The 12,393-nt window shown below is 40.1% G+C and overlaps 1 protein-coding gene and 1 pseudogene across 6 annotated transcripts in view; one reads left to right on the plus strand and one right to left on the minus strand.

The window, feature by feature from the left end:
- TRIM37 (tripartite motif containing 37) overlaps nucleotides 1-11,539 on the plus strand; it is a gene marked incomplete at both ends in the record, with an annotated part of 115,456 nt that extends 103,917 nt beyond the window's left edge. For 4 of the 5 annotated variants that reach the window (XM_080712505.1, XM_080712509.1, XM_080712506.1 and 1 more), the window contains 2 exons: nucleotides 10,091-10,204; nucleotides 11,457-11,539. In XM_080712505.1, coding sequence (XP_080568631.1) covers nucleotides 10,091-10,204; nucleotides 11,457-11,539 — 197 coding nt within the window. The remainder of the gene's footprint in view (nucleotides 1-10,090; nucleotides 10,205-11,456) is intronic. The other variant, XM_080712508.1, reaches the window with a different exon arrangement.
- LOC308274994 (prostaglandin E synthase 3-like) lies at nucleotides 2,721-3,446 on the minus strand (annotated as a pseudogene). The gene is made up of 2 exons: nucleotides 3,290-3,446; nucleotides 2,721-3,082 (listed from the first exon to the last, which is right to left on the minus strand). The product of its transcript is annotated as a prostaglandin E synthase 3-like (transcript).
- Nucleotides 11,540-12,393: the final 854 nt, after the last annotated feature.

Below are 12,393 nucleotides of genomic sequence, written 5' to 3' on the forward strand. Positions count from 1 at the left end.
CTGCACTGGTCAGCATTATTTCAGTGGGAGAGATTAAAAGAAAATGACCTTTAAAGTGATGTGTTGATTGTTAAGATATTGGCCCATTAAGTCACGGTTTTCAGTTTTGTGAATATAATAAATATCCAAATATTATTTCAATGTTATCATAACTGGTTTTTTTTTTTTTGTTTTGTTTTTTTTTTTGCTTAGTATAATTCATAGGTATTCAGCATCAGGGACAGTGAGACAGAATGGGTTAAGAAATACTATGACTCAGGAGCCAGGCATGGTGGCACATGCTTGTAATCTCAGTATTAGGAAAGCTGAGACAGGAGGATGACAGGTTCAAGGCCAGCCTCAGCTATTTAGTGAGACCCTCTGCAACTTAGTGAGACCCTGTTGCAAAATAAAGAATAAAAAATAGGGCAGGGGGTATAGATCAGAGGTAGAATGCCCCTGAATTCAATCCCCAGTTCTGAGGGGAAAAAATGTGAATCCACATATATTATGACCCATAATCTTTATAGAAAGGAGCTGTGGGGAATTAGCTACTTTAAATGTCTTTGTATTACAGTTACAAATGGTAGTGGTTTATATTTGTATAGGCATGTGCTGGAATTATAAACTCAACTTTTTATGCTGTGTGTGTGTGTGTGTGTGTGTGTGTGTGTGTGTGTGTGTGTGTACACACACACTAGGGATTGAACCTAGGGGCATTTTACATCCAAGCCACACCCTAACCCTTTTTGTTTTTTATTGTGAAACAGGGCCTTGCTGAGGCTGGCCTTCAACTTGTGATCCTCCTGTCTGAGCCTCCCAAGTACTGGGATTATAGGTATACTCCACTGCTTTTCTTTCATGTATCTTTTATAAAATGCTTCTAATTTGCCTGATATTGTATTTTATGTTATGATAAATTAATCCTTGAATCTGCTATCTAGTTCAGTTTCTCTGCCTTGACATTATTGCTTTTTGGACCTGATAATTCTTCATTGTTAGGGAGGCATTGTCTAATGCGTGGTAGCATGCTCAGCTTTTAACCACTAGATGACAGCAGGACCCCACACACACACACTCATGGACATGTGCACACTCGTGTACACACACACACACACACACACACACACTCCCTCCTGAGTTATAACAACTCAAAATGCCCCTAGATATTGCAGTGTGTTTCTTGGGAGGCGAAAACCAAAAAGAGGAGTGAAAAGAAAAGAATCATAGTATTTCTTAACCCATTCTGTCTCACTGTCCCTGATGCTGAATACCTATAAATTATACTAAGCAAAAAAAAAAAAAAAAAAAAAACCAGTTATAATATGGAACTGAATTACTCACTTAACTAGGGCTGCCACTCTGAGCATCACTAGCAGAATGAACCGCAGTTTCAAAGGAAAGCAAGTTGTAGCTCTCAGATGTGTTACATATGTGTGCTGGGAGGGGACAGAGAGAGCAGTTGAAAACCACGGTTTAGGTGTTGGGGAGACTAGTTAATTTCTGCTTATAATGCTGTGATAAGATGTACAAGGAATTTAATGACGAGGTGTATAAGAATGATTATAGATAGATAATATTTACTAATTTCTCACTTTGTTCCTGATAGTACTAAAAATTGTACCAATATTATCCTTCATTATTCTCAAGCCAGTTCTATATGGTAGTTACTTTTTTCTTTTAAATCATCCAACCATTGACTAGAAAGAATGTAGACTTTTGTTTCTTTTGTGGCACTGGGAGTAGAACCCAGGGACTTTTCTACCTCTGGGCTCCAGACCTTTTTTTATATTTTATTTGGGAAACAGGCTCTCACTAAGTTGCTGAGAGCCTCACTAAGTAGCTGAGGCTGGTTTTGAATCTGTGCAATCCTCCTGTCTCAGCCTCCCAAGTGCTGGGATTACAAGCCTGCACTACCATGCCCAGCTCAAATGTAGACATTTTTTAAAAGTCTCCAATGTCATGAATGTAAGTTGAGGTTTTTCAGCCTCAACTTATGTCTGTAAGCTGAGTCAAAAAAATAAAATATCCAATAATGTTTTAACATTTTTTTACTTATTTGCCATACTGACATGGAAATATAAATCTGGCCTAAATGTATAGAGTCTCAAGCAATAGTGTACAGCTTTCTTCATCTTCCATGCTAATTTCTGTAAAAGCTTGAGGGCTAAGCAATATCAAATGTATAGACCTCAATAATCATCTTAAGTTAAGGCCATTTACTAGTTTTAGCTAACATCTGAAACATTGACAAGTGATTGCTTAAATAAAATACTATGAAGTAAGTTTTTTAAAATAAGCTTCAGTGGAATAATTCTGAAGGGTACACCAGAGGAGGAGCAGCAGGTTATCAGTTTAAGGTATCAGCCAATTTGTTTCAGCCACTGTGAGTCCATTTCTAAATCTTAAATTTATCTTTCTCTAAGCTGAAAACTTCTTGTCATGTGAATAAGTGTATTATGAAGTAAAGGACATTTAGGTGAAATGTTTATATTTAGTACAGCTTCTGTTATCAATTGCCTAGAACCTTGACAGCTTTGTGGAAGTCTGGGAAATGTTCTTGCATAAGGATATTGCCTTATCTGACTTAAGATTGCTCCATACATTGGTATATCATCAGCCCTCAGGCCTTAAAAAACAGCAACAAACGGGTTGAAAAATAGTTTAAAGGAGGCAAATACAGCATCTGCCTTTAGAGCTATTAGCTCAGAAATTCTCTTAATTATGAAATTTTGCAGAAGTTATTTTCTTTCGCAAAATCCAGGTGGCCGCAATACTCTTTGCTCCATATTTGGCATTTTTTCATCATCACTGTCTTGTGAAGCCTCATCTGCTCCATCTACTTCGGGTAAATCTTTATCATCACCACTTATGTTTGTCATCTCAGAGAAACAATCAAAATGAGACATGTCTTCATCTGAATCATCTTCCCAGCCTTCCCAGTTATTGAAGTCTACACTAAGCCAATTAAGCCTTACCCTTTCTTTTGTTAACCTAGGCCATGACTGGCGAGATTCTTTTTTTAGTAAACAACAAAATTGATTTGTTCATTCTTTTATGCTTGGAGCGATTTGGATCAATACAGTAAAAAAGATCGAGTTTACTTAAATTTTATTTATTTATTTATTTATTTTTGGTGGTACTGGGGTTCCTGGAAGCCCTTCTACCTCGGGGCTACACTCCCAGACCTATTTTTACATTTTCATTTTGGAAGCAGGGTCTCCTAAGCCAGCGCGCGGCTGGCTTCGAACCTGCGCGATCCTCCTGTCTCCGCCTCCCAAGCGTGGGGATTACAAGCGTGCGCCACCACGCCCGGCTACTTAAATGTTTAAAGTTACCACTTCCTCCAAGACAACTGAAAGTTTGGATTTTTCAAATTTTATATTAACATCTTTATTGTCTTCAACACAAAATTCAATGAAGACATAGTCCTTTTGATCATACCACTTTGCAGAAGCAGACTGCATTGACAGTGGGTCAGGGGTCAGTAAATGGTGGCCGGGCCTCTCTAGCAGCGGCTACTTGGGGAGTCAACTCTTCTCCGATGGCAACTCCCAGGTTTACTCCTTCTCAAGTGAAGGCAGGTAGCGGGCTTGACCTGATCCCTAGAATGCACCACGTAGAGAGAGTGACTCCTCGGTTGGGGAGAAGAGGAAAGTGTTGGACTTGTTATTTATTTATTTATTTATTTATTTATTTATTTATTTATTTATTTAGCGGTACTGGGAATGGAACCCATGGGCACTATACCTCCAATCTACACCCCAAGCCCTATTTTCTTAGTATTTTTTATTTTTTGAAACAGGGTCTCACTGAGTTGCTAAGGGCCTCACTAAGTAGCTGAGGCTGTCCATGCCATGATCCTCCTGCCTCTACCTCTCGAATGCTGGGATTACAAGCATGTGCCACCATGCCCTGCTAACTAGTTACTTTTATAATCCTGATTTTACAGGTAAGTAAGCTAAAACCTAGAGATGGAATTTATCCTGCCCAATCACAGAATTAGTAATTGTAAGAGTTAAAATTTGAACCTGGAGTTAATGCTCATAACCTACCTTCCTGCCGACCTGGTCTCTATATGGACCCTCGGAAAACACATTGGATGGAATAAGTAGAAGTTAGCCAGGTAAAGACTAGCAAAAGATGAGGTCAGAGGTCAGATCTTTAAAAGATGCATTTAATGTCCTAGCTAGAATCTTGACTGTGTTCTTTGAATGGGATTTAAACAAGTGATGATATGTAATTATGTTTTTTTAAATTTCTACTCTGATTGCTGTGTGAAGAATTAATTTTGCAGCTGTGAATGGAATGTGGAATCGGGAAAGAAGCATATTAAATAATCAAGGTTGAGAGGCTTAGATGGGAGGGTCACAGGTTTGAAACCAGCCTCAGCAACTTAGTGAGACCCTGTTTCAGAACAAAGAAAGGCTGGGTATATGGCCTTGAAGTAGAATGCCTCTGGATTCAATCCCTAAAACCAAATAAATAAATAAATAAATAAATAATTTATAAATAAAAATAAGGTGAGAAATGATGTGGACTTTTAAATTTTAGCCTCCAACTCAAACTCACATCATCCTAGCAGTTTTTCTATATAAATATCTGATTAGCAGCTGGGTATGGTGGCGAACACTTGTAATCCTAGTATTCGGGAGGCTGAGACCTGAAGATCACAGTTCGTGGACAGCCTCAGCTAATTAGTGAGGCCCTCCACAACTTAGACCCTATTTCAAAATAAGGAATAAAATAATAGGGCAGGGGGTGTAGCTTGGAGGTCAAATGTATCTGGGTTCCATCCCCAGACTCACACACACACACACACACAAAACTGGTTAGCATGAAAAACACAATATGACACCAGTTTTATTTCTTATTTAAAGTAAATTGAGCCGGGCATGGTGGCACACACTTGTAATCCCCACGCTTGGCAGCCGAGACAGGATCCACACAGGTTCGAAGCCAGCCTCAGCTAGTGAGGCTCTCAGTAACTTAGTGAGACCCTGGATATAGAAAGCCTCTGAGTTCTAACCCCAGCACCACCAAAAATAAATAAATAAATAAATAAATTGATAGCATTTCCTCTACTAAGGAAAGGTTTGCAGCCAGCCTCAGCTACTTAGTGAGGCCCTCCACATATTTTGCTTTACCTTTTTTTTTTTTTTTTTTTTTTTTTTTTTTTTTTTTTGATGGTACTTGGGGATGGAATCCTTCTACCTCCGGGCTACACTCCCAGACCTATTTTTATATTTTATTTGGAAACAGGGTCTCTTAAGCCAGCAGGGTTGGCTTTGAACCTGCACAATCCTCCTGTCTCTGCCTCCCAAGAGCGGAGATTACAAGTGTGCACCACCACTCCCAGCTGCTTTAACTTTTCATTGGACTGGTTGATGGTGAACAAAATAATTATCATGTGTGAGTAAATTTTTTGTTAACTTAAGATTTACAGATTTCCCAGGAAATTGGAAGTGACAGGTTTTGGGGAGATTCCAGCCCAGGTAGAGAAGTGCATGGAAATTCTGAATTAGCATTCTACTTTCTTGCCAGGAGTGGTGGCACACGCTTGTAATCCCCGTGCTTGGGAGGCTGACACAGGAGAATCACACAGGTCGAAACCAGCCTCATCTACTTAGTGAGACTCTCAGCATCTTAGTGAGACCCTGTTTCCAAATAAAGTATAAAATAGGTCTGAGAAGATAACCCAGAAGTAGAAAAGCCCCTGGGTTCCACCCCCAGTACCACACACACATACACACACACAAAAAAAAGCTACTTTCTTTTTCTTCGATATGTCTCCTTTATACCTATTTTATTTCTTCTGCTCTACCTCAGTGTTTTCATGCAAGAAATTCTTCCTAATATTTCTTGGGAAAGTATGTTTTCTTGAATCCTGAGGAAAATTAGTCAAAATATTTTAAATAGAAAGTATTATTAATATTCTCCCATGAGAATTAATTCTGCAATCAACATATAAACATTTATTGGTGTAAAGGAATTCATTTATTTAAAGCAACTAGAAAGTAAAAACTGGTTCGTGGATTCATTGTTTCTTTCTGTTTCTTTCTTCCTTTTTTTTTCTTTCTGTATTGCAGATTGAACCCAGGGCCATTCTTAGAGCTATACCCCCAGCCCTATTTTTAATTTTTATTTTTATTAAATTGGTACACTATAGTTTTACATCATAATGTGCATCATATTGACAATGGCATACATTCACACAGTACTTGGTGCCCCCCCCCCCCACTTCCCCTTCCCTCCTACTCCCAACAGTGAGTGTCTGGGTTGACTATGCTACATTCATACTTACACACATATTTGAGTGTAGCTCCTCCATTAATCAACCTCAGCCTTCTTCCTCTCCTACCCTTCCTTTTTAGCTTTGTTGAGGTTTCCCCTCCATTTTCTGCAGTCTCTCTGGTATCTCTAACACTCCCTAATTTAGAAAAACACATATTCCTTGTCTTTCTATGCTTGGCCGATCTCACTTACCATAATGTTCTCCAGGTCGTTCATCTTCTTACGAATGACATGATTTTGTTCTTCTTTATTGCTGAGTAGAATTCAATTGTATTTCCCATAATTTTGCAATTCATTCATCTGTTGATGGAGACCTAGGTTGATTTCATATTTTGGCTATTATGAATTGTGCTGCTATGAACATGAGCATATATATGTTACTGTAGTTCTCTGATTTATTTACTTTTTGTGGTACTGGGGTTGGAAACAGAGGCCTTCTCCCTCCTAAGAACCTCACCAAATTGCTGGTGCCGGCTTTGAGTGTGTGATCTTCCTTTTTCAGCCTCCGAAAGTACTGGGATTACAAGTGTGTGTCAGCACTCCCGGCTTATTCTTTTATTTAATTAATTAATTTATTTATTTTGCAGCACTGGGGATGGAACCCAGGGGCATTCTCCCTCCAGGCTACACTCCCAGCCCTTTTTTTTATTATTCTTTATTTTGAAACAGGGTCTCGAGTTGCAGAGGGCCTCATTAAGTAGCTGAGGCTGTCAGCAAACCAGGATCCTCCTGTCTCAGCCTCCTGAATGCTGAGATTACAAGTGTGCACCACCACCCCCAGCTTCCCAGCACAATTTTTTTCTTTCATTTTGAAACACAGTCTCACTAAGTTGTGGAGGCCTTACTTAGTACCTGAGACTGTCCGTGAAACTGTGATCCTCTTGTCTCAGCCTCCCAAGTACTGGGATTACAAGCATGCCCCACCACGCTTGGATCAACTAAACAATTTTTTAAAATCTAGTTATAAAGCCGGGCGTGGTGGCGCACGCTTGTAATCCCCGTGCTTGGGAGGCCGAGACAGGAGGATTGTGCAGGTTCGAAGCCAGCCTCAGCTACTTAGTGAGGCTCTCAGCAACTTAGTGAGACCCTGTTTCCAAAATAAAATACAAATGGGTCTGGGAGTATAGCCTGGAGGTAGAAAGCCTCTGGGTTTCACCCCCAGTACCACCAAAAAAAATAAAAAAAATTAGTCATAAGCCAAACATGATGGTGCATATTTATAATCCCAGTGTTTGGGAGGCTGAGACAGGAGGATCACAGATTGAATACAGCCTCAGCAACTTAGTAAAGCCCTCTACAATTTACTGAAAGCCTGTTTCAAAAAAAATATATATATATATATATATATATATATATATATGGCTAGGGATATAGCTCAGAGGTAGAATGCCCCTGAGTCCAATCACCAGTACCACTAAATAAATAAATAGTAATCATATAATTTACTGAAGAATAACTTAGAATTTAAGAGTTGTAAATTATGCCAGTGCTTTTTAATGCTGTAGGTTGATATCTTTTAGGAATGGAAATACTAATAAGAAGTCAATTAACTACCTAGAATTTCAAGAATTTAGCATAATTTTATTTTCAGCAACAGTTCCATAAAGGGGCCACAAGGTGGAGGCTGTGCTTCACAAAAGAAGGTGGTTTGATTTTATAGTGAGGTGTGTGTGTGTGTGTGTGTGTGTGTGTGTGTGTGTGTGTGTGTGTTTTATTAGGATTGAACCCAGGGACACTATCTTAAAACTACATCCTAGCCATATTTTTATTTGGAAATAGGGTCTTGCTAAATTACTGGGGGCCTCACTAAGTTGCTGAGGCTGATTTAAAACCTGTGATTCTCCTGTTTCAGTTCCTAAGTCCTGGGATTGTGGTGGGTACAACCATACCTGGCTCTTGTTATTTATTCTTCGTTCATTCATTCATTCATTCATTCATTCATTCATATGTTGCAGTGGGGACTGAACCCAGGGCATTCTATTTTTGAGCTATACCTCAGCTCTATTTTAAAACTTTATTTATTTATTTACTTACTTATTTATTTATTTAGCTAGCTAGCAATACTGGAGCCGGAAACCAGGGACATTCTACCTCTGAGCTACATCTTCAGACCTTTATTGTGTGTGTGGTACTGGGGTGGAACCCAGGGGCTTTCTACCTCCGGGCTATACTCCCAGACTTATTATATACTTTATTTGGAAATAGGGTCCTCACTGAGTAGCTGAGGCTGGCTTTGAACCCATGAGATTGTCTTGTCACAGCCTCCCAAGTGTGGGAATTACAAGCGTGCGCCACCACGCCTGGCCTTCTTACTATACATATACTTTTTTTTTTTTTTTTTTGGTGGTGGTGGTGGTACTGGAGTTCCTGGAAGCCCTTCTACCTCCGGGCTACACTCCCAGACCTATTTTTTTATATTTTTTTTATTTGGAAACAGGGTCTCTTAAACCAGCGAGGCTGTCTCGAACCAACACGATCCTCCTGTCTCCGACTCCCAAGCGTGGGGATTACAAAGTGCGCCACCACACCCAGCCCGAGACTTATTTTATACTTTTTTATTTTTGGAAACAGGGTCTCTTAAGCCAGCACGGCTGGCTTTGAACCTGCGCAATCCGCCTGTCTCCGCCTTCCAAGCAGGGGAATTACAAGAGTGTACCACCATGCATCGCCTTCTTATTTATTTTGAAACAGGGTCTCATTGAGTTGCAAAGGGCCTCACTAAGTAGCTGAGGCTCTCTGCAAACTGTGATCCTCCTGTCTTAGCCTCCCAAATAATTGTGCGCCACCACACCCAGCTGGAAATAACTGATTTGGAAAAAAATTTTTTTCAATGTAACGAAATTAATACTAGTTTTAAATTTCAACTTTCAAGGACTGGCACTCAATTTTAAACTTTGAGAACAACAAAAATCTCTTCTAAAATAATAGAATTGAGATTTGTGGCCAGGCGTGGTGGCGTACGCTTATAATCCCAGCATTTGGGAGGCTGAGACCGGAGGTTCGCGGACAGCCTCAGCTACTTAGTGAGGGCCTCTGCAACTCAGTGAGACCCGGTTTCAAAATAAGGAACAAAAAATAGGGCGGGGGGTGCAGCTTGGAGGTTGAATGCCCTTGAGTTCCATCCTCAAACCCACAAAAAAAGAAAAATAATTTTTTTTTTTTTTTTTTTTTTTTGGTGGTACTGGGGGTGGAACCCAGAGGCTTTCTACCTCCGGGCTATACTCCCAGACCCATTTTCTATTTTATTTGGAAACAGGGTCTCAACTAAGTTGCTGAGAGCCTCACTAAGTAACTGAGGCTGGCTTCGAACCTGCGCGATCCTCCTGTCTCAGCCTCCCAAGCGCGGGGATTTCAAGCATGCGCCACCACGCCTGGCTATCTATCTATTATATATATATATATATTTTTTTTTTTTTTTGAGGTTTGTGTGGTTATTTTTTTGTTTGTGTCAATTCAAACTTGGTATTTGGCATTCAGTCAGGTGTGGTGGCACATGCTTGTAATCTCAGTAGTTGGGGTGTTGAGACAGGAGAATTCCAAGTTTGTGGACAGCCTCAATAACTTAATGAGACCATTTCAAAGTACAGAATAAAATAAGGCTAGGGGTGAAGCTCAGAGTTAGTATATTTCTGGGTTTAATTATCTGTGTGTGTGTGTGTGTGTGTGTATACGCGGGCACCTGTGCTCTTTCTAACACACACACACGGCATTCTTTGTAAACTTCAGTAGGAATCTTGGGATAGTGGATAAAGAGCTTTTCCTTTCTGTCACTTGCAGTGCTTTCTCGTCACACACATGTCCCCTTCTCTCCTGCCAGGAATGAGCAGCGACAGCGACATTGAGTGCGACACTGAGAACGAGGAGCAAGAGGAGCACAGCGGCAGCGGGGGCGCGTTCAAGGACGCTCTGATGGTGCAGCCCCCAGACGAAGGTGCGCCGAGCCCTCGCCACGCAGGCCATGGCACCACGGCTGCTCCGCCACCCTGATCTGCTGCTCTTGCTTCTCTCTCTTTTAATTACTGTCATTTGTGAGGCGACGTTCTTTGGTAAACTATATGTTGAATATGAGGAAAACTTGGTAATGCAGTGTTTTGCTTGGTTACTCAACCAGCAAATGCGATTCCTGGAAGGAAAGTGGTCACACTCTGCTTCTGCATGGCCCCTGGCCTTAGTACGGCTTTCCATTATAGTTATAAAAACAGTTTTCAACAGAGTCCACCCATGGCTTATAGTGCAGAAATACGTATTATCTACTCATTTATTTTGTTGTACTAAAGCTTGAAACCAGGGGCATTTTGCCTTTGAGTTACACACACCTTTTTTTCATTAGCCTTTGTTTTATATTTGTATTTTGTTTACTTATTTTTGTATTTTTTTTTTTTTTTTTTGGTACTGGAGATTGAATCCAGGGACATTCTCTGAGCTACACCTCCAGCCTTTTTTTTTTTTAAAGGACAGGTCTTGCAAAGTTATTGAGGCTGTCTCAAAAATTGTGATCTTCTTGTCTCAGCCTACAAGAAGTAGGATTTCAGGCAAGCACTACCACCACACCTTTTTAAAAAATTTATTAGTATTTTTTATATTTTGGTATCTGGGATTGAACCCAAGAGTATTCTACCCCTAAGTTACATCCCCATGCCTTTTTCTTTTTTATTTTGAAACAGGGTCTCATTAGGTTGCTGAGGCTGGCCTCAAACTTGCAATCCTCTTGTCTCAGCCTCTCAAGAACTGGGATTACAGACATGCAACATCCTCACTCAGTTCTCTCTGCCTCTCCCCTTCGAAAGAAGGATCAGGTTTGGGGCAAATTATTTTGAATGTGGATGAGGTTTGCGGTGGTTTTTGCATGCACAGTTGTTTTGAGATCCATCTTACGTTTACAGAGTCTGAATCTCATTCATTTCTCCAGCTGCCCCATGAATTCCTCAAGAGGACTGTGAGGCATGCCTTTCATCTTCTAATTGTGGGTGCCTGTTAGGTGTTTTGCTTTTTCTTCTGTATTTTCCCTTTGTGTTTGCTTAACATCTGATGCAAATCAGGAATTCTCTGAAGACAGCTTTGTTCACAACCCAGCACATCTTTATCACTGAAACACACTGGGTAAGATCACTTCAAGACCTGGGAAAGGAAATATATCTTGTTACGGCTTAATTTTTAAAATTTTTGACTTTCTGATTTTTTAGATACGCACTCCAGTTTTCCTGATGGTGAACAAGTAGACCCTGAGAATCTGTGCTACAGTGCTGACGAAAACGGCGGAAGGTAATGGCCTGATCGAGAGAACTGACTCACACGCTCCCTTTACCCTGAGGTTTGTTGCGGTTGGTGCTCAAAAATGTCATCAGTCACATATTCAGATCTTGTCCTATTTTTCATTGTTTCTATGCCAAATAGTCATTCAGAAACTGTTAGAAAGTAGCATGTTCCTAGTGTCAGGCTGTAGTAATGTGGGAAAAATTAACAGCATGGGAACAGTTATTCCTTATGTAATGAATAACAGTGTGTGGTCCTCAATTGATTTAGCAAATTACTGCATCCACAAGAGGCAGTTTTCCTCCCGTAACTGACTTCTAGGAAGCTTCCAGGAAGTGCACCCGGAGGTGCTCGTGCACGAAGCGACCCTTCCCTCTGGTGCTCTTCTGTCGCTGGCTAGGCACTCGGTTGTGTTTAAGTTTTATATTTTGGGTTTTAATCACAGTTTATAGTTTCATTAGGGCATGTAGATTATTGAATAAAAAAGTTAATTTTAGATAGGTTCTATCCTATAGACACTTTACGTGAATAGCTGAAATAACACTACCCTAATCGACTCTGGATTGTGCTGTCAGACTAAGATTTATCTTTCTCACTCGTTCAAGTGCAGGCACACTGTTCAGTGGCACATGGTCTTATATGTGTGACTCTCGCAAATGTAATTTAAGATGAATTAATGTGAATTGGTTATCTTCCTGCTCATGTGGACACGTGTAAGATTATTTAAAATTATTTCATTTTTTCTGCCTTTAAAATATAACTATTATACAAAAGTATTTTTAAACACTATTATCATTAGTTGGACATCAGTTTCAGCATCAGTATGTTTAAAGATTCATACTTCTTATACAGTGGCTCACATCAAAG

The sequence above is a fragment of the Muscardinus avellanarius genome, assembly GCF_963383645.1.
Source record: "Muscardinus avellanarius genome assembly, chromosome: 16".
Taxonomy (NCBI): Eukaryota; Metazoa; Chordata; class Mammalia; order Rodentia; family Gliridae; genus Muscardinus; species Muscardinus avellanarius.